The 21,242-nt window shown below is 40.3% G+C and overlaps 2 protein-coding genes across 2 annotated transcripts in view; one reads left to right on the top strand and one right to left on the bottom strand.

Annotated features, from left to right (window-relative positions):
- Positions 1-2,781, top strand: part of arap3 (ArfGAP with RhoGAP domain, ankyrin repeat and PH domain 3) — a 77,643-nt gene extending 74,862 nt beyond the window's left edge. The window contains exons 34-36 of the mRNA XM_079582550.1: positions 159-197; positions 1,853-2,203; positions 2,268-2,781. Coding sequence (XP_079438676.1) covers positions 159-197; positions 1,853-2,203; positions 2,268-2,780 — 903 coding nt within the window. The 3' untranslated portion in view covers position 2,781. The remainder of the gene's footprint in view (positions 1-158; positions 198-1,852; positions 2,204-2,267) is intronic.
- A 4,217-nt stretch (positions 2,782-6,998) lies between these two features.
- Positions 6,999-20,272, bottom strand: stard15 (StAR-related lipid transfer (START) domain containing 15; the record flags this gene model as incomplete). Its single annotated transcript, XM_079582546.1, has 6 exons — positions 6,999-7,220; positions 8,864-8,916; positions 9,328-9,445; positions 12,396-12,499; positions 12,782-12,929; positions 20,126-20,272. The coding sequence occupies 6 exons, from the start codon at positions 20,270-20,272 to the stop codon at positions 6,999-7,001; spliced, it is 792 nt and encodes a 263-aa protein (XP_079438672.1).
- Positions 20,273-21,242: the final 970 nt, after the last annotated feature.

Raw genomic sequence — 21,242 nt, 5'->3', positions numbered from 1 at the left:
AACTAATACTAATGCTAATGCTAATGCTATTGCTAATGCTAATGCTAATGCTAATGCTAATACTAATACTAAAAATAAAACTAATACTAATACTAATACTTATACTAATACTAATGCTAATGCTAATGCTTATACTAACTGTTTCTGTTTCTCCTCAGAGGAAGCTCCACGACAGGAGGACGCTCTCCATGTACTTTGTGAGTTCATTGTTACGTCTTGTCTTGTTTCAGGTTTTATTACATCACAAAAGCAGAAATGTGTAAACCCAGTGTGACTTCCTGTGTTTGCACCAATGACGGCGCAGCCTGAGGAGGCCCCGCCCCCTCTCTTTAAAGGGGGGGTGTTATGCAAAATGGACTTTTTCACTCCCTCATTAAAAACGTGGCTGAAGTGTTGCCTTGGCACATTCACGTATTTCTGAGTAATCTGTAAAAACTCTGATGGCGGCCATTTTAGGGATAGGTTTTTGTCATTTTTTAGAATTTTTGTCACATTTTTGTCACATTTTTGTCATTTTTTGTCATTTTTTGTTGAATTTTTTGTCATTTTTTGTTGAATTTTTGTTGAATTTTTGTTGAATTTTTGTCACATTTTTGTCACATTTTTGTCACATTTGTTGTTGAATTTCTGTCATTTTTTGTTGAATTTTTTGTCATTTTTTGTCATTTGTTGTTGAATTTTTGTCACATTTGTTGTTTAATTTCTGTCATTTTTTGATGAATTTTTGTTGAATTTTTGTTGAATTTTTGTCACATTTTTGTCACATTTTTGTCACATTTTTGTTGATTTTTTGTTGAATTTTTTGTCATTTTTTGTTGATTTTTTGTTGAATTTTTTGTCATTTTTTGTTGATTTTTTGTTGAATTTTTTGTCATTTTTTGTCATTTTTTGTTGATTTTTTGTCACATTTTTGTTGAATTTTTGGCTGATGGCGGCCATTTTAGGGATAGGTTTTTGTCATTTTTTAGAATTTTTGTCACATTTTTGTCACATTTTTGTCATTTTTTGTCATTTTTTGTTGAATTTTTTGTCATTTTTTGTTGAATTTTTGTCACATTTTTGTTGAATTTTTGTTGAATTTTTGTTGAATTTTTGTCACATTTTTGTCACATTTTTGTCACATTTGTTGTTGAATTTCTGTCATTTTTTGTTGAATTTTTTGTCATTTTTTGTCATTTGTTGTTGAATTTTTGTCACATTTGTTGTTTAATTTCTGTCATTTTTTGATGAATTTTTGTTGAATTTTTGTTGAATTTTTGTCACATTTTTGTCACATTTTTGTCACATTTTTGTTGATTTTTTGTTGAATTTTTTGTCATTTTTTGTTGATTTTTTGTTGAATTTTTTGTCATTTTTTGTCATTTTTTGTTGATTTTTTGTCACATTTTTGTTGAATTTTTGGCTGATGGCGGCCATTTTAGGGATAGGTTTGCCTGAGTCCTCCTAGGAACGCCCCCACCTCCTGGAGACGCCTCCGAGCTTTGGTCACCAGCCGAGTAACCAACCACTGCTCCTCAGCAGAACCCCCTCCCCACTGATGCCACAGACAGCGTGTGGAGGGGGCGTGTCTAAAGGCTCAGAGGTTCTTAAAGAGACAGAGGCCTATTTCAAGACATTCACTACAGCCATTTTGAGAGAGACATTTTATACAAGGCAGTTATTCTAATTTACTGCATTTACAGACCAACAGAAGGTTTGTCATCATTGTAGTGTGATATAGACTGAACACCCCCTCTTTAAAGCAGAACACCCCCTCTTTAAAGCAGAACACCCCCTCTTTAAAGCAGAACACCCCCTCTTTAAAGCAGAACACCCCCACTTTAACAACTGTGTGTGACTTCCTGTGTTTCAGCCAATGACGGCGCAGCCTGAGGAGGGCGTGGCCCCGGAGCCGGACTCGTTCTCGGAGCCGCTGTACGAGGAGGTCGGGGACTTCGGTCTGCAGGTCCTGAAGTCTCTCCAGACCAGCTTCAGGACCAGCGTCATCGCAGAGACGCAGGAAGTCCCCGCCCACCTGCGCCTGGTCGCCACGGAGACGGGCCACACCGCCGACGACGACCAGGCGGAGGCGCCGTCGAGCCCCAGCTCCGAGGAGCTGCTGCTGAAGGAGCTGCAGAGCGCGCTGGACAAGGGGAACGAAGAAGAAGGAGAGGAGCAGCAGGCGCAGAAGACAAGAGAAGAAGAAGAGGAGCCGCTGTACGACGTTTAGAAGAGCAGCACGCAGAGGACAAGAGAAGAAGAGCAGCACACACAGAGGATAAGAGAAGAAGAAGAGCAGCACACACAGAGGACAAGAGAAGAAGAAGAAGAGCAGCACACACAGAGGACAAGAGAAGAAGAAGAGCAGCACACACAGAGGACAAGAGAAGAAGAAGAGCAGCACACACAGAGGACAAGAGAAGAAGAAGAGCAGCACACACAGAGGACAAGAGAAGAAGAAGAGCAGCACACACAGAGGACAAGAGAAGAAGAAGAGCAGCACACACAGAGGACAAGAGAAGAAGAAGAGCAGCACACACAGAGGACAAGAGAAGAAGAGCAGCACACACAGAGGACAAGAGAAGAAGAAGAAGAGCAGCAGGCACAGAGGACAAGAGAAGAAGAGCAGCACACACAGAGGACAAGAGAAGAAGAAGAAGAGCAGCACACACAGAGGACAAGAGAAGAAGAAGAAGAGCAGCACACACAGAGGACAAGAGAAGAAGAAGAGCAGCACACACAGAGGACAAGAGAAGAAGAAGAGGCCAGAGGACGCTCGGCATCATGGGAAATATATGTGAATACGAGTTCTTAAATGTAGACGTCATGTTATCGTGTAGAGAAAAGGGAGTTCTTATGATCCTGATGTTTCTGTCACATCAGGTCCAGTTCACCAGATCACCATCATTACATCATCATGACATCATCATGACATCATCATGACATCTTCACCTCCGTCTGACCCGGGTCTGGAAAAGGTTCATAAAAGGTTCCCACAGTTTAAACTATTGAAGGTTCTTTCAGTCAGACAGAAGGTTTGTTTCCTGCTTTAGTTTCCTTCACTTCCTGTGATCGTCCTCAGAAGCGCCACCTGGTGGTGACGGCTTGTAAATCCATGTACCTACGACACGCCACTGTCACCTACAGGGGGCGCTGATGAATACATAAATCAGTAATCTGTTACTAATAACATGAGTATTTCATAGTCTTTATGTTTAACCCCTTAACTCCCACCTGAACCGAGCACATTTACTCCAGCTTTACCCCAATCCAAAAGCTTCTGGAAAAAAGCAACAAAACTGAGACGGAAACGATGATGGAAATGTGACAAAAAAGTGACGAAAAATTGATGAAAAAGTGGCAAAAATGTCACAAGAAATTGACAAAGAAATTCCAATAATGTGATAAAAATGTGACAAAAAATGGCAAAAATGTGGCCGAAACAATGACAAAAAATTGACGAAAAAATGTATAAATGTGACAAAAAATGGCAAAAAAAATGACAAAAAAGTGACGAAAAATTAATGAAAAAGTGGCAAAAATGTCACAAGAAATTGACAAAAAATTGTTGAAAAAATGACAAAAAAATGACAAAAAAAATTGCAAAAATGTGACAAAAAAGTGACTTTTTTTTTTTGAAAAAATTGACAAAAAATGACAAAAATATGGCAAAAAAATGTCCAAAATGTGTTTAAAAAATTGACAACAAAATTTGACAAAAATGGGATTAAAAAAAATTGAACAAAAAATGACAAAAAAGTAACTAAAATGAGTTGAAAACCCAACAAAAAAATGCTGGAAAGAAAATGTGATGACGTGCGGAAAAAGCTCCTCTCGGTTCAGGCGGGAGTTCAGAGGTTAAATCACCTCCATGACCCGTTAGCTTAGCATTTATCCCATTGCTAACGGGATGCTAACGCCTCCATTCAAACACACTGAGCGCCGTTAGCCGATACACTGAATGAACTGATTGAATGTTATAAATGTTGTGCTGATCTGATGATAAACAGGTTCAGCAGCTGCAAACCTCTGCACACATCTGGATTCAGCAGAAACACTGTCACACCTGGAAAAACCAAACTGCGGAGAAGACGATGTTTTAAAGGAAGTGTGTGTGAAAGAATCTAACCTTGTATCAAAGTATTTCAGGTCAAACGGAGACTTTTTAAAGGGAACATGTAACAGTATCAAGCACAAACACTTTACTCATGTATATACAGATGCATATACGACTGGAATAAAGCCTGTTTTACACAAAGTCAGTCCTGAGTTCACTTTCCATAAACACGACACGGTTCCCACATGTGCACAGTTTCTCTACTTTACCCCAATCCAAAAGCTTCTGGAAAAAAGGTGAAAAAATAGCAACGAAAACAATGATGGAAATGTGACGAAAAATTGATGAAAAAGTGGCAAAAATGTCACAAGAAATTGACAAAAAATGGTCGAAAAAATGACCAAAAAATTCCTAAAATGTGACAAAAAAATGACAAAAATTTGATTAAAAAATGGACAAAAAATGACAACATTTTCATAAAAAATTGATGAAAAAATGACCAAAAAATTCCAAAAAATGGCCAAAAAAATGGCCAAAAAATTCCAAAATGTGACAAAAATGTGATTAAATGAGACAAAAAAATGACAAAAAATTGACAAAAAATTAAAAAAATATTTAAAAAAATTACAAAAAAATTACAAAAAAATTTAGAAAAATGGTCGAAAAAATGATGAAAAATAGTCGAAAAAAATGATCAAAAAATTCCAAAAATGTGACAAAAATGTGATCAAATGAGACAAAAAAGTGACAAAAATCTCATTAAAAATTGACGAAAAAATGACCAAAAAATGGTCGGAAAAAATGACCAAAAAATCCCCAAAATGTGATTAAATGAGCCAAAAAAAGGCCAAAAATTTAATAAAAAATTGACCAAAAAATGACAAAAAATGACGAAAAATCGTCGGAAAAAATGACCAAAAAATTACAAAAATGTGACAAAAATTGTATCAAATGTGACAAAAAATGACAAAAAAGTGACAAAAATGAGTTGAAAACCCAACAAAAAATGATGGAAGAAAAATCCGGTGACGTGAGGAAAAAGGTAATTCCATATTCACAAACACAACACGGTTCCCAGGTCGGTCTGAAGTCAGGGAGAACTTTACCTTCACGAAAAGACGAGTGAATTCTTCTGCATCAGTTTTATTATTGAACAGGAAACATCCCAGAGGAGAAACGAACATTATACAAAAGGTAGAGTTTAAATCTCAAACAGTTTAGGAGGAAAACAAAACAAACAACACTCGGAAACACCAGGAAACACTGGATTTACACCAGAGGAAACGGACGAGTCTGCAGAGGAACGAAGCTCCGCCCACGCCGGCGTTTCAGCCGTGAATACATTTCAGACAAAGTGAATTTATAACAACCTCATTATTGACTTTCAGTGATCGAGTTAAATATCAGAAATCCATCAGTGGAACAAGAACTTGCTCATTAGGATGTTTTATATGATGTTACGGTGAGACTCTGCAGGTGAAAGAACTTTAGAGAAATCACTCTGAAATCCTGCTGTTTTCTGTCATTTTATATTTTCGTTTTATGCATAAAAGAGGCTAAAAGAAACATATTGGTTCCATCTTGTTTTGTTTTGGAATAAACGAGTTTTTAGTGAAAACATTTAAAAAAATAATTTCTCAATAAATGTGGAGTTCGAGCTGTAAAAATCCCTGTGATGAAAGATTCAGAGTTATTTGTTCCAGAATTGTCACCTTTTTGTTAGACTTTTTTTTCCTTTTCAAAACTTTTCCAAAAAATGCAAAAATTACCGAAATGTTAAATAAAAGCGTTAAAAAAAGTATTTTTTGCTCAAAATATCAAAAATGTTAAAAGATTTTTTTTTAATCCCAAAACTCCATTTTACAAATGGTTTCAAAACTTTTTCAAACTTTTTCTAAAACAAATTCTTATAAAATTAAATGTTGCAATAAATATAAATAAAATTATTACTTGAATTAATACTTTAAAAAAAAACGAAACAAAAAAAAAATTAAACATTTCTTTTTTCAATTATTATGATTTTGTTTTATAATAATGATATAATTATAATTTTATAATTGTTCTATTTTTTCCCCAAAGTTTTCAAAAAGTGTGGGAAAGACCAGGCAGCAGACAGACACATGTCGAAGGACATTCTACATATGGTTTCAAAACTTTTTCTTTTTTCTATATTCAATTTTCCATGTTTTTTTTTTATTTTATTTTTTTCCAAATAAAAAAACAAAACGATTTCAAAATATTTTCAAAACTTTTTCAAGGTTTTCAAAAATGTCTTTTAAATGTTTTAAACATTTTCCAATTTCTTTTTCCAATTACTATTTTTTTTAAATTCAATGTCTTTAAATAATTGTTCTGTTTTTTCCAAATTTAAAAAAAAGAAACGATTTAGAAATATTTTTAAAACTTTTTCAAATAATTATTTTTCTGTGCTTTGTGAAACTAAAAAAATAAAACATCAAATATTTTCCAATTTCTTTTTCCAATTATTATTATTTTTTATTCAATGTCTTAATAATTGTCCTTTTTGTGGGACGACATTTTACAAACTTTCCAAAACTTTTCCAAAATGTCCAAATTTTTCCAAATTCTTCAAATGTTTCCAAAATTTCCAAAACGTTTCTAGACTTTCCCAAACTGTTGGAGTCACTTCCTGAATAAATCTCAAAACGTCAGAGAATAAACACCACAGAGAGCCAGAGTTTGTCTGTTTTTTCTCAGACAGAGTTAAAACTGTCAGACGTTCAGGAGGAACTTTGACCTGCAGCGTCTCACCTTTGACCTCCTGGTGACCCCTTAGTGTAAAGTATAAGTGAACTTTGACCTGCAGCGTCTCACCTTTGACCTCCTGGTGACCCCTTAGTGTAAAGTATAAGTGGTGCCTGTGGAAGTGTATTGACTGAGGAAACGCCCGCTCTTCCCCCGGCTCCGCCCCCGCCCCCGGCCCCGCCCCCCGCCTCACGCCTCAGTCCTGCTCCTCGTCGCTCTGGTCCTTGGCCTGCTTCTCCTCGTTGGCGCAGCTCTCGTCGATGTTCTCCAGGGAGTCGGCTCTCTGCAGGGTCAGGGCCGACGGGTCCAGGCTGGGCAGGGAGTTCTGCTCCGGGTAGAGCCAGGGCTTCAGCTGAGGGCTGTGCTTACGCTTCCACTCCGGGTACTTCAGGGACGCCTTGTAGATCTTACGCATGGCCTGGAGACAGCGGCACGCACGGGGTTAAAGGTCAGATATCTGTACTCTAGTGCAGGGCTTCTCAACCTGGGGGTCGGGACACACTAGGGCATCGTAGCAAACATGCTGTTTTACCAGGGGGCCATTATTTGTTCTAAATTTAATTTGTTTTAGCCATTGTTTTTTCTTTGTTTTCTAAGAGTTGTATAGTTTAACCTCTGAACTCCCGCCTGAACCCAGAGGATCTTTTTCCTCACGTCATCAGATTTTTTTTGTTTGGTATTCAACTCATTTTTCTAATTTTTTATCATTTTTTTGGTCATTTTTTGTCAATTTTTTTTTCAGTTTTTTGTCAAATTTTCATCAAATTTTTAGTCATTTTTTGGTAATTTTTTGTGTCATTTTTTGTCCATTTTTTCCCCATTTTTTTTTCATTTTTTTTCCATGTTTTGGTCACATTTTTTGTCAATTTGTTGTGACATTTTTGCCACTTTTTCATCAACTTTTTGTCATTTTTTTCAATTTTTTTTGTCATTTTTTGGTCAATTTTTTCGTAATTTTTTTGTCATTTTTTTCAATTTTTTTTGTCACATTTATGTGACAAAAAATTGACAAATGTCACAAGAAATTTGTCAATTTCTTGTGACATTTTCTTCACTTTTTCATCAATATTTTCCTCACTTTTGTCACATTTCCATCATTGTTTTCGTCTCAGTTCTGTCGCTATTTTCTCACCTTTTTCCCAGAAGCTTTTGGATTGGGGTAAAGCCAAACTGGAGAAAATGTGCTGGGTTCAGGTGGGAGTTAAGAGGTTAATGTCCCTGTGTTTCCCATGGTCTGACCCGGGTGGGGGTCCCGATCCTAGTTAACTGTTATAATGGGGGTCGCGGCTCTAAAAGGTTGAGAACCACTGGTCTAGTGAAGGTACAGGTCAGATTATCATCACCACAGTGTTCGGATGATCTGACCCGACTGATCTGACCATTTTACTCAAGTAATGAAACCAAGTGTTTATCAAACATGGAACACTCAGAACAGTTCAGTCACACTTTAACTGGAGACTCATACAACACTCATTTTTTTTTCTTTTTTTTTCTTTTTTTTTCATTTTTTGGTCAAATTTTTATCACATTTTGGTCATTTTTTGTCATTTTTTAGTCTTTTTTTTGGTCATTTTTTTGTGATTTTTTTTTGTCATTTTTTGGTCATTTCTTGGTCTTTTTTTTTCTTCTTTTTTTTTCATTTCTTGGTCCAATTTTTATCACATCTTGTTCTTTTTTTAATTTTTTAGTCATTTTTTTTGTCATTTTTTTAATCATTTTTTTATCATTTTTTTATCATTTTTTTGTCATTTTTTGGTCATTTCTTGGTCATTTTTTTTTTCAATTTATTTCATTTTTTTGTCAAATTTTTATCACTTTTTGGTCATTTTTTAGTCATTTTTTATCTTTTTTTGTCATTTTTTTGTCACTTTTTGGTCATTTTTTTGTCAAATTTTTATCACATTTTGGTCATTTTTTTTGTCATTTTTTAGTCATTTTTTATCATTTTTTGGTCATTTTTTTTGTCATTTTTTATCATTTTTTTGTCATTTTTTTGTCTTTTTTTTGTCATTTTTTTGTCATTTTTTTATCAATTTTTTTTATCAATTTTTAGTCATTTACCTTTGGAGCCACAAACTGGGACACTCTGTTGACCACCCACTTCGGTAACGACCCTGAAAACAACACAACCGCTTTAGTTTGGGCTGCAGACGTTTCTAATGAAGACCATAATCCTGGATGATGAATGTTTCTTTCATGAGACAGTTTTCCCAAAAGTTCCCACACTTTTACAGTCCGTGTCCTCTTTTTCCTTTTATTCCCTCATTTTTGCACATTTTTCATTACTATTATTCTCCCTCTTTTCTCCCCAGTTTCCGCCTTTGTACAAAAAAATGTTTTGCCCCAATTTCTTCCAATTTTCCCTGTTTTTTTTCAAAATTCTTCCACATTTCATGACACTTCTGAAGAATCCGATATTGTAAATGTGCAGATCTTCCTCACATTATTGTTTTCAGGTTCCAGACGTCACATTTTAGCATCGTTAAACACGTAACGATGCGCAGCTGTGGACAGTGAGGTGGTACCTTTGGGGTCCACCTGTGTGAGGTAGTAGAGGGTGGAGGAGCTCGGGCCGGTGGACTGGATGAGGTAACCCGTGAGGAGGGACACGGCGCGGACGTAATCTTTCTTAGGAGGATGTTGCTGAAGAAACAGGAAATACAAAACCTAAAAACACAGTATTTAACCAAACACACGTTTTACAGAGTTACTGGTTCATCATGAGCCACAGGCCAGATCCCACAGGAGAATAGGCTTGTTGCGCGGTGTGGCTATGCTAGCTCCTCTGACCTGAAGGTGTGAGCGCCTGGACTTCCTGTCTGTTTTCTTTTCCTGGAATAATAATCATATTTTCAAAAGATTATGTTGTGGGCGGTGAGTTCCCGGTAGACGATCATTTACTGTGAGTTCAAATCATGAAGTTCAGATCAGAGACGCCTGTGATCATGAAGGATTGATAGTTTGTCTTGAAGCTAAAGGCTAACATGCTATAAAAATATATATATATAAAGGCACTATTTCAAGTTGTGTAATGCGTTAACCCCTTAGCAAAAATGTCACAAGAAATTGACGAAAAATGACAAAAATGTGACCAAAAAATGCCATCATTGTGCATGGTGGACAATAAAGTTTTTCTATTCATTCTATTCTAAAAAATTACTAAAATGTGACCAAAAAATGACCAAACAATTACAAAAATGACAAAAAAATGACCAAAAAATTACAAAAATGTGACAAAAAAAATGACCAAACAATTACAAAAATTTGATAAAAAAAATGGCAAAAAAATGAAACAAAAAAAAAATCTGACGTGAGGAGAAAGATCCTCTCGGTTCAGGCGGGAGTTAAGAGGTTAAATTAGCCTTTAGCTTCAAGACAAACTCCCTGATCCTCACAAACATAAACGTCTCCTCTATGGAAATATTTCTACCAGAAACTCACTGGTCTGAGCTCATCTTAATGGAAATGAACACGAACAGGAAGTGCTAGCGCCCACAGCTTCAGCTCAGAGGAACTAGCGTAGCCACATTGTGCAACAAGCCGATTCAGTCGTAGTAAATTACTGCAACGTGATCTGGTGCAACACATTCCCCAGTTATCTCTTGAAATGACAAGCCCTTCAGGAGAAAGCCATTCGAGCCGTCTGTGGGGCCAAGTTTAACAGCAACACTGACTCCTTTTTCTACAAATATAAAAACTCTAAATGCATGTGTAATGTATCATGTCATGTTTAGACCTGAGGACAGACTGGCTCAGCTCATCCCGACCTCTGCACCTGCTCATGATCACAACACGAGACATAAAACCCTCTTAAAGGGAAAAACGAGGACACTCAAGTGTACGAGTCTCAGTGCGGCGGAACAAACTGAACACTGACATTAAAACTGCATCGTCTTTGGCCATTTTTAAAAAGAAATTAAAAATTGAGCTCATAGGAAAATACAATCAACCCGAGCTGGACATCTAAAATAAAAAAATAAAAAAGCTTGTGTCTGATGGTTGTATGTCCCAATGTGTGTGAGCTTATAGTGTGTACTCTTTTAAATTGATGCATTGCTAAAGTAATAAAAGTAAGACAAGGTAGTTTTAGATTAGAGTAGGTTAGTTATAGGTTTGGAAGGTAAAAGGGTACAAAGGTAATGTTTCCTCGGTTACTAATGTATTATTGTATGTTTGTGTTTTTAATATTGTGTCTTATCTTGGGCCCCAGATATAAGCAAACTGTTGCTTCAAGTGTGTCCCATTTATGAATATGCAACACTCCATGAATGAATGTGTAAATGTTTTTACTGTATATTCATAATAAACTGAACTAACTGAGTAGTTGTAGTAGTAGTAGTTGTAGTAGTCAAACTTTTAAAAGAGCTGACAGTTTCGCTTCCTCAGAGCTGTAGTCCGTGGTGACCACGCCCACCAGGTATAGACGTGGTGGGCGTGGATGGTGATTTACCAGTGACGGCTGATGACATCACTGGCGGGGGCCCAGACATGTCCTGGCCCCGGGCCGTCGCTCTGTCCCAGATGTTAAACAGCTGGAGCCTGAGTCCCCCTGGTCTGTCGATGTCCGGGTTCAGGACTTTGTTAAGAAGATCCGACATGTTAGACCTGATAAAGGTGAAACCATCACATCTTATCATGTCATTCTTCACTTCCTCCTGACGGGGCTGTGACAGCAGGAGGAGCTTAGAGAAGGAGCCCCTCCTACAGGAACAGACCAGGCATCACACTGGTGCAGATGTGTGGACATAGGGATTCTGCTGCAGAAGGGTATGAGTTTTCCATCATATCAGGTCAGTGGACCTTCATCAGGTTCACTCAGGAGGGCATGAACACCAACGGTCTTTTGTTCCTGGACGGCCTGGTGAAAGTGGACGACACAGGAGGCTGAGTGTCTCTGTCCACCGTAAGAACACGGACCAGGACCTACACTTCTCCTCACACCACCCTCTGGTCCAGTGGTCAGGGGGGGTCAGTGCTCTGCTGTACAGAGCGGATCCATCCTGACCTCAGAGGTCACCGAGCGGCCGAACACCATCATGTCCATGAGACTTTCAGAAGTGAAGGTTTGTAGATATGACCTTCAGTCTGGTGTCCAACAGAAGTCAAGGTAAGAAGCTCAGACGCAGAAGAACAAACACCAGGCTCAGATCCCCCCCCCGTATGTGGCTGACCTGTCAGAACAACCTGTGAGAACAACCTGTCAGAACAACTGAAACACATCTTCTCCAAACGTTCGTACATCACTGAAACCCTTCAACACCTGACGCTCCCCGTTAGAGCAGTTAGTGCCAAACAGGAAGTGTCCTGTTAGTGCCAGTGATGTCATCAACCGTCACTGGGTATTCAACATCCACGCCCCCCAAATCTATTCACCTTATTCTGCCCCGCCCACCACGTCTATACCAGGTGGGCGGGGTCACCACGGACTACAGCTCTGAGGAAGCGAAACTGTCAGCTCTTTTAAAGTAAGTCCAGTTGTGCTGATTCACCCTTTTGTAGAGAATGTAGTAGTAATAGCAGTAGTAGTAGTAGTAGTAGTAGTAGTAATAGCAGTAGTAGCAGTAGTAGTAGTAGTAGTAGTAGTAGTACTTACTGGGTGTTTGACGGAGTAGTTGATGATGAGGTAATCGTCGCCCAGAGGAAGCCAAGATCTCATGGTCACGAAGTCTCTGTTCTTCAGCGGAGTCGGACACCGCCCTGAGGAGACACGAGTACCTGTTACTGCGCAGTACTCTGAGCAAATACTGCTCAGTACTCAGAGGAAGTACTGCTCAGTACTCAGAGGAAGTACTGCTCAGTACTCAGATGAAGTACTGCTCAGTACTCAGAGGAAGTACTGCTCAGTACTCAGAGGAAGTACTGCTCAGTACTCAGATGAAGTACTGCTCAGTACTCAGAGGAAGTACTGCTCAGTACTCAGAGGAAATACTGCTCAGTACTCAGAGGAAGTACTGCGCAGTACTCAGAGGAAGTACTCACAGGAGTAGTATCCCACGTCGGCGTTGGCCGTGAGTCGCCCGATGTCGTAGGTGTCGATCATGTTGGAATCCCACTTCCTCCTGTAGGGGGTGTCGTGGAGCACGTCGTAAACCGTCTCCGCGGAAACGTCTTTGCAAACGATTCTCATCTGAACAAAGACGAGAGAAACTTTATCAGGAGAGAAGAGTCTACGAGAAACATCGGAGTCTACGAGAAACCATCGATTTTGTAGAATTTTTGTTGATTTTTTGTTGAATTTTTGTTGATTTTTTGTTGAATTTTTGTTGAATTTTTGTCACATTTTTGTTGAATTTTTGTCGCTTTTTTGTTTAATTTTTGTCACTTTTTTGTTGAATTTTTGTCATTTTTTTGTTGAATTTTTGTCATTTTTTTGTAGATTTTTTTGTCATTTTTTTGTTGAATTTTTGTCACTTTTTTTTATTTTTGTCACATTTTTGTTGAATTTTTGTTGAATTTTTGTCACTTTTTGTTGTTTTTGTCACGTGAAAACCATCGATTCTAAAACAGAAACGTCTTTATCAGGAGAGAAGAGTCTGGAACGTCCCTGTATTGTCCCTGTAATGTCCCTCATGTCCCTGTATTGTCCCTCATGTCCCTGCGAGGCTGTGCTGGAACCAGAGTCTGACCCGTCTTTTCCACTGGCCTCTCATGTCCAGAGCTTCTGTTTCTGTGTAACTCAATCAGCAGCTCGCGCTCACTCAGACTTTAATATCATGTCCCGCTGAGAGACGCCGCTTCCCCAGCGCTGAGCCGGAACTGAGCCGGAACTGAGCCCGATCCGAGCCCGATCCGAGCCCGATCTGAGCCCGAACTGAGCCTGATCTAAGCCCGATCTGAGCCCGATCTGAGCCCGATCTGAGCCCGATCTGAGCCCCGATCTGAGCCCGATCTGAGCCCGATCTGAGCCCGATCTGAGCCCGATCCGAGCCCGATCTGAGCTCGATCTGAACCCGATCTGAGCCCGATCCGAGCCCGATCTGAGCCCGATCTGAGCCCGATCTGAGCCCGAACTGAGCCTGATCTAAGCCCGATCTGAGCCCGATCTGAGCCCGATCTGAGCCCGATCTGAACCCGATCTGAGCCCGATCTGAGCCCGATCCGAGCCCGATCTGAGCCCGATCTGAGCCCGATCCGAGCCCGATCTGAGCCCTATCTGAGCCCTATCTGAGCCCTATCTGAGCCCTATCTGAGCCCTATCTGAGCCCCGATCTGAGCCCGATCTGAGCCCGATCTGAGCCCGATCTGAGCCCGATCCGAGCCCGATCTGAGCCCGATCTGAACCCGATCTGAGCCCGATCTGAGCCCGATCCGAGCCCGATCTGAGCCCGATCTGAACCCGATCTGAGCCCGATCTGAGCCCGATCTGAGCCCGATCCGAGCCCGATCTGAGGCCGAGCTGAGCCCGATCTGAGCCCGATCTGAGCCCGATCTGAGCCCGATCTGAGGCCGATCTGAGCCCGATCTGAGCCCGATCTGAGCCCGATCCGAGCCCGATCTGAGCCCTATCTGAGCCCTATCTGAGCCCTATCTGAGCCCTATCTGAGCCCGATCTGAGCCCCGATCTGAGCCCGATCTGAGCCCCGATCTGAGCCCGATCTGAGCCCGATCTGAGCCCTATCTGAGCCCTATCTGAGCCCGATCTGAGCCCCGATCTGAGCCCGATCTGAGCCCGATCTGAGCCCCGATCTGAGCCCGATCTGAGCCCGATCTGAGCCCCGATCTGAGCCCGATCCGAGCCCGATCCGAGCCCGATCCGAGCCCGATCCGAGCCCGATCTGAGCCTTAGCACATTCTCGTATTTCTGAGTAATCTGTAAAAACTCTGATGGCGGCCATTTTAGGGATAGCTTTGCCTGATGGCGGCCATTTTAGGGATAGGTTTGCCTGAGTCCTCCTAGGAACGCCCCCACCTCCTGGAGACGCCTCCGAGCTTTGGTCACCAGCCGAGTAACCAACCACTGCTCCTCAGCAGAACCCCCTCCCCACTGATGCCACAGACAGCGTGTGGAGGGGGCGTGTCTAAAGGCTCAGAGGTTCTCCAGTTTGGCTTTACCCCAATCCGAAAGCTTCAGGACAAAAGCTGTGAAAATAGCGACAGAACTGAGACGAAAACAATGATGGAAATGTGACGAAAAAGTGACGAAAACATTGATGAAAAAGTGGCAAAAATGTCACAAGAAATTGACAGAAAATGTGACAAAAATAAATTTAAAAAAAGACAAAAATGTGACAAAAAAAGACAAAAATGTGACAAAAAATAAATAAAAAAATGACAAAAAGTGACAAAAAATGTGACAAAAAATAAATAAAAAAATGACAAAAAGTGACAAAAAATGTGACAAAAAATAAATAAAAAAATGACAAAAAGTGACAAAAAATGACAAAAATGTGACAAAAAATAAATAAAAAAATGACAAAAATGGATAAAAAATTGACGAAAAAGTTACAAAAATGAGTTGAACACACAGCAAAAAAATGATGGAAAAAAAATCTGACGTGAGGAAAAAGATCCTCTCGGTTCAGGCGGGAGTTAAGAGGTTCTTAAAGAGACAGAGGCCTATTTCAAGACATTCACTACAGCCATTTTGAGAGAGACATTTTATACAAGGCAGTTATTCTAATTTACTGCATTTACAGACCAACAGAAGGTTTGTCATCATTGTAGTGAGATATAGACTGGTGCTATGGGACTGACAAAAGCAGAACACGCCCTCTTTAAAGCAGAACACCCCCTCTTTAAAGCAGAACACCCCCTCTTTAAAGCAGAACACCCCCTCTTTAAAGCAGAACACCCCCTCTTTAAAGCAGAACACCCCCTCTTTAAAGCAGAACACCCCCTCTTTAAAGCAGAACACGCCCTCTTTAAAGCAGAACTCCCCCTCTTTAACCTCTTAACTCCCGCCTGAACCAAGAGGATCTTTTTCCTCACGTCAGATTTTTTTTACATCATTTTTTTGTTGGTTGTTCAACTCATTTTTGTAACTTTTTTGTATTTTTTTGTCAAATTTTTGCCATTTTTTTGGTCAATTTTTGGTCAATTTTTTGTAAAATTTTTGAATTTTTTTGTTAAATTTTAATCCCATTTTTGTCATTTTTTCGTCAACTTTATATCACATTTTAGCAATTTTTTGTTATTTTTTGTTATTTTTTTGTCAATTTTTTATCAATTTTTTATCACATTTTTGTCACATTTTGTAATTTTTTCCTAAATTTTTCCTCTAATTTTTGTCATTTTTTGGTCACATTGCCATCTTTGTTTTCGTCTCATTTTATACAAGGCAGTTATTCTAATTTACTGCATTTACAGACCAACAGAAGGTTTGTCATCATTGTAGTGAGATATAGACTCTTTAACTGTCTTGAGTTTCCTTAGCTTTCAAATGAGGTGCTCTTCTCGCCCTCAGGGTCAGGCGCTTGGACACAGGTGGGTCTGGACTCGTCTGGACCTGGTCTGGTCCAGGTGTCGTGTGTTTGGGGTCAGTGTGTCAGGCCACAGTGGTTCGTAGTAAGTTGTTAAAGATTCAGGAGAAACTGGAGCTTCTCAGACACGGGGAGATGAGTCACGGTGAAGAAAAGTCAGACAGAACGTCTTTTCTCAGAGTAAGTTTCCCGAGTCTGAGACGAGACGAGGCTGAGGGAGGACCTGCCGTCGTAAAGCACCTTGTTTCGGACTCGGTGATAAAACAGTGCAGCCGTGTGACGCGGCTCGGAGCGCGGCTGTGCACCAGAGCTTTAATAATTGAGCAGCTCTTTCTGAAGCACTGAGCCGTTTCTCCTTCAGCATTAAACATGAAGGAAACACTAAACCAGCTGCACACTCGGCCTGCAGCTCAGAGTCTGAGCCGTTACTTCTCATCAGGAGGTTCAAACGCCTGGACAAAGCACCTAATACGAGTTAGTTCAAACAGTTCATCTACAGCGGAGGCTTCTCTAACACAGGTCCAACAGAAGGGCTTAGCTTTCAAATGACCGGCCTTTAGGCTGTGACAAAGCAATAAGAGAGCAGGGGAAAAGCAACAAAAACAAATGTCAGCCTGATTGTAAACCTCGAGACGCCTCTGAGGAGAAACTGTCATGTACAGTATCATCATTAACATAATGAACCTGCCGGGAGGAGCCAGTGGCATGCTGGGTAATGGAGTCCGGGTGTTTCCTGTTCGGATCGAAGCACTTTTGGGTCAAAACATTTATAATTATGGTCCAAAGCCAGGGGGCGCTGTGCCCTTTTGTGTCCCTGACGAGTTCTTTAGGACCTGTCTGATCTTCAGTCACGTAAACACAGCGCAGACGGCGTTAGCATTTAGCCTCTCCCCCTCTATAGTGTTAGCATTTAGCCTCTCCCTCTCTAAAGTGTTAGCATTTAGCCTCTCCCTCTCTATAGTGTTAGCATTTAGCCTCTCCCTCTCTATAGTGTTAGCATTTAGCCTCTCCCTCTCTATAGTGTTAGCATTTAGCCTCTCCCTCTCTATAGTGTTAGCATTTAGCCTCTCCCCCTCTATAGTGTTAGCATTTAGCCTCTCCCTCTCTATAGTGTTAGCATTTAGCCTCTCCCTCTCTATAGTGTTAGCATTTAGCCTCTCCCTCTCTATAGTGTTAGCATTTAGCCTCTCCCTCTCTATAGTGTTAGCATTTAGCCTCTCCCTCTCTATAGTGTTAGCATTTAGCCTCTCCCTCTCTATAGTGTTAGCATTTAGCCTCTCCCTCTCTATAGTGTTAGCATTTAGCCTCTCCCTCTCTATAGTGTTAGCATTTAGCCTCTCCCTCTCTATAGTGTTAGCATTTAGCCTCTCCCTCTCTATAGTGTTAGCATTTAGCCTCTCCCTCTCTATAGTGTTAGCATTTAGCCTCTCCCTCTCTATAGTGTTAGCATTTAGCCTCTCCCTCTCTATAGTGTTAGCATTTAGCCTCTCCCTCTCTATAGTGTTAGCATTTAGCCTCTCCCTCTCTATAGTGTTAGCATTTAGCCTCTCCCCCTCTATAGTGTTAGCATTTAGCCTCTCCCCCTCTATAGTGTTAGCATTTAGCCTCTCCCCCTCTATAGTGTTAGCATTTAGCCTCTCCCCCTCTATAGTGTTAGCATTTAGCCTCTCCCCCTCTATAGTGTTAGCATTTAGCCTCTCCCTCTCTCCCTCTATAGTGTTAGCATTTAGCCTCTCCCCCTCTATATAGTGTCAAGATAGAAGCTACCAAGCTCTTCCACGTTTCCCCTATTTAAATATGGTTACGTGAAGTGTTCCACTACAAAGTATAATTACACACAATTAAACAATGTGGATTTTCTAAGCGGATAAAAGGGGGGACTATATTGTAAGGCGTAATAATACCAGGAGTAGTTCGAAATCAACACAGTAAAGTGAAGATTACTGCGTTGATTTCGAACTACTCCTGGTATTATTACGCCTTACAATATAGTCCCCCCTTTTATCCTTTCTTTCAGACAAACATCAGATTGAGAATGCCATAACTCTGGTTCAAAGGTTCTCTGATGCTGCCGGTTTTACAGCTAAATACCTCAAAATGTGAAATCTTGTGTCTTTATGAATGTGATGAGAACGTGTTTCATAATATTGCGGCTAAAAGTAGCATTAAATACCCTGGAATATAGATCAGTAAGGATGGTAGAGAGAGACAACAACAAAACTTCTCCCCAAATTGAAGAAAACAAAACATATTTTTAACTTTTAGACGCAAAGAGACACCTCAATCTGGGGAAGAATCTTCACTTTACTGTGCGGATGCCAAACTACTCCTGGTATTATTACGCCTTACAATATAGTCCCCCCTTTTATCCGCTTAGAAAATCCACATTGTTTAATTGTGTGTAATTATACTTTGTAGTGGAACACTTCACGTAACCATATTTAAATAGGGGAAACGTGGAAGAGCTTGGTAGCTTCTATCTTGACCTGTTTTGGAGCTATAGAGGAGAGAGGGAGAGGCTAAATGCTAACACTATAGAGGGAGAGAGGGAGAGGCTAAATGCTAACACTATAGAGGAGAGAGGGAGAGGCTAAATGCTAACACTATAGAGAGGGAGAGGCTAAATGCTAACACTATAGAGGGGGAGAGGCTAAATGCTAACACTATAGAGGGGGAGAGGCTAAATGCTAACACTATAGAGGGGGAGAGGCTAAATGCTAACACTATAGAGGGGGAGAGGCTAAATGCTAACACTATAGAGGGGGAGAGGCTAAATGCTAACACTATAGAGAGGGAGAGGCTAAATGCTAACACTATAGAGGGGGAGAGGCTAAATGCTAACACTATAGAGAGGGAGAGGCTAAATGCTAACACTATAGAGGGGGAGAGGCTAAATGCTAACACTATAGAGAGGGAGAGGCTAAATGCTAACACTATAGAGAGGGAGAGGCTAAATGCTAACACTATAGAGGGGGAGAGGCTAAATGCTAACACTATAGAGAGGGAGAGGCTAAATGCTAACGCCGTCTGCGCTGTGTTTACGTGACTGAAGATCAGACAGGTCCTAAAGAACTCGTCACAGCTCAGGTAAGAACATATCTCAGTGTGGAAAAAACCTTTAAATCACAGAATCCTTTATGTGTTTGTTGTTTTAAGTCTCAGTGTTTGGATTTTTGGATCTTCTGGTGATGGACTGAGTTGTTGACGGAGTTTTTCTTTCAGAAGGTTCAGTGTTTGATAAAGTGTTTGTTTGGAAAGTTTATCCACTTCTAAAGATCATTTTTAGCCGTTTTATTCCTGGAGGACATGGACAAAGTGCAGAATTCCATCAGAAGAATAGAAAAATTAAAAGGAAAACTTTTAAAGTTCTGCTTCTGCTTATGGCTCCAGTGAACGCCCTGGAGGAGAGAGAGAGAGAGAAATGGTTTTCTGGTTCTGAAAAAAAAAATCAGATTCAAGGGCTGTCATCCAAAATGGCCGAAATCCAAAATGGCGGACTGTGGTTTTTTGTTTTTGTTTTGCTAAACTTATTATTATATCGAGTCTGAGCTGAAGCAGAAAACCTTTATTTACATGATTAGAATAAATAATATAAATGTAAATTCATTTTAGATTTACCTGAAATTTAAGCTTTATCAGCTCATCTTAACCCCCGCCTGAACAGAGCACATTCGCTCCAGTTCAGCTTTATTCAAATCTAAAGCTTCTGGACTGGAGAGCAACAGTGTGACGCCTCATTTGAAAGCTAAGATTTGAAACTGTCACTTTTTTAAACTTAATTTTGTAACTTTTTTGTTGTGTTTTCATCCTTGATCTCCTCGTCTTTGTTCCAGAAGCTTTTGGATTTGAGTAAAGCCGACCTGGAGTGAATGTGCCCTGATAAAGCCCTCCCCGCCCGCAGTACCTTGATCTTCTGCACGGTGGCGCTCTCCTCCGTGCGGCACCACACTGTGATGTTGTTCTTGTTGTATTTGGGGACCCAGCCCTCGGGGTTCAGGCACTCGTCTTTGAAGGACGAGAAGTCCCGGTCGTCCGGGATCTGCACCGGCATTTCTTCTTCTGCTGCTTCTTCTTCTGCTGCTTCTTCTGCTTCTTCTTCTTCTTCTGCTGCTGCTTCTTCTGCTGCTTCTTCTTCTGCTTCTTCTTCTTCGTCTGCTTCTTCTTCTTCTGCTGCTTCTTCTGCTTCTTCTTCTTCTTCTTCTGCTGCTGCTTCTTCTGCTGCTGCTTCTTCTGCTGCTTCTTCTTCTGCTTCTTCTTCTTCGTCTGCTTCTTCTTCTTCTGCTGCTGCTTCTGCTTCTTCTTCTTCAGAGTCAGAGGAAACGACAGAGGAAACGACAGAGGACGGTAACAATATCCAGTAAATAAAAGAAAACGATGACAGAGAAACAGACTCGACTTTGATCCGAATCCGCCGTGAAGACTTTCCCACAAAATACAAATAAAAATGTTGGAAAACGACACGAACGACGAAAAAAAGTCCAGATATTTGTGTGAAACTGTTTAAACTGAGCAGGAGAGAAGTGAAGAGTGAGCTCGAGAGGGAGGAGGAGGAGGAGGAGGAGGAGGGGGAGGAGGAGGAGGAGGAGGGGCAGGAGGAGGGGCAAGAGGAGGAGGAGGAGGGGGAGGGGGAGGGGCAGGAGGCGGAGCCTGAGTGTGAAGAGGAGCAGAGACAGAGCACTCACTCTGATACAACACAGATCTACTCCTGTACTCCAGTTACTGAGGACCTGTACTCGAATAGAGTTACTAAAGACCATAACTCTACTGTGTTTCCATTGTTTCACTGTCCAGTTTTGTAATTTTTTGTCCATGTTTTGTACATTTTTCATCACATTTTTCTAAATTTTTCGTCAAATTTTTGTACATTTTTGTAATTTTTTGTAATTTTTTTTGTAAATTTTAGTAATTTTTTGTAATTTTTTTGTAATTTTTTTAATTTTTGTAAAATTTTTTCTTCAAATTAATCAATTTTTTTCTTCATTTTTTTCTCTTTTTTGTCAAATTTTTGTCAATTTTTCTCA

The sequence above is a fragment of the Gobius niger genome (assembly GCF_951799975.1).
Source record: "Gobius niger genome assembly, chromosome: 24".
Lineage (NCBI taxonomy): Eukaryota > Metazoa > Chordata > Actinopteri > Gobiiformes > Gobiidae > Gobius > Gobius niger.
This window is presented reverse-complemented; position numbering and strand designations above follow the sequence as displayed.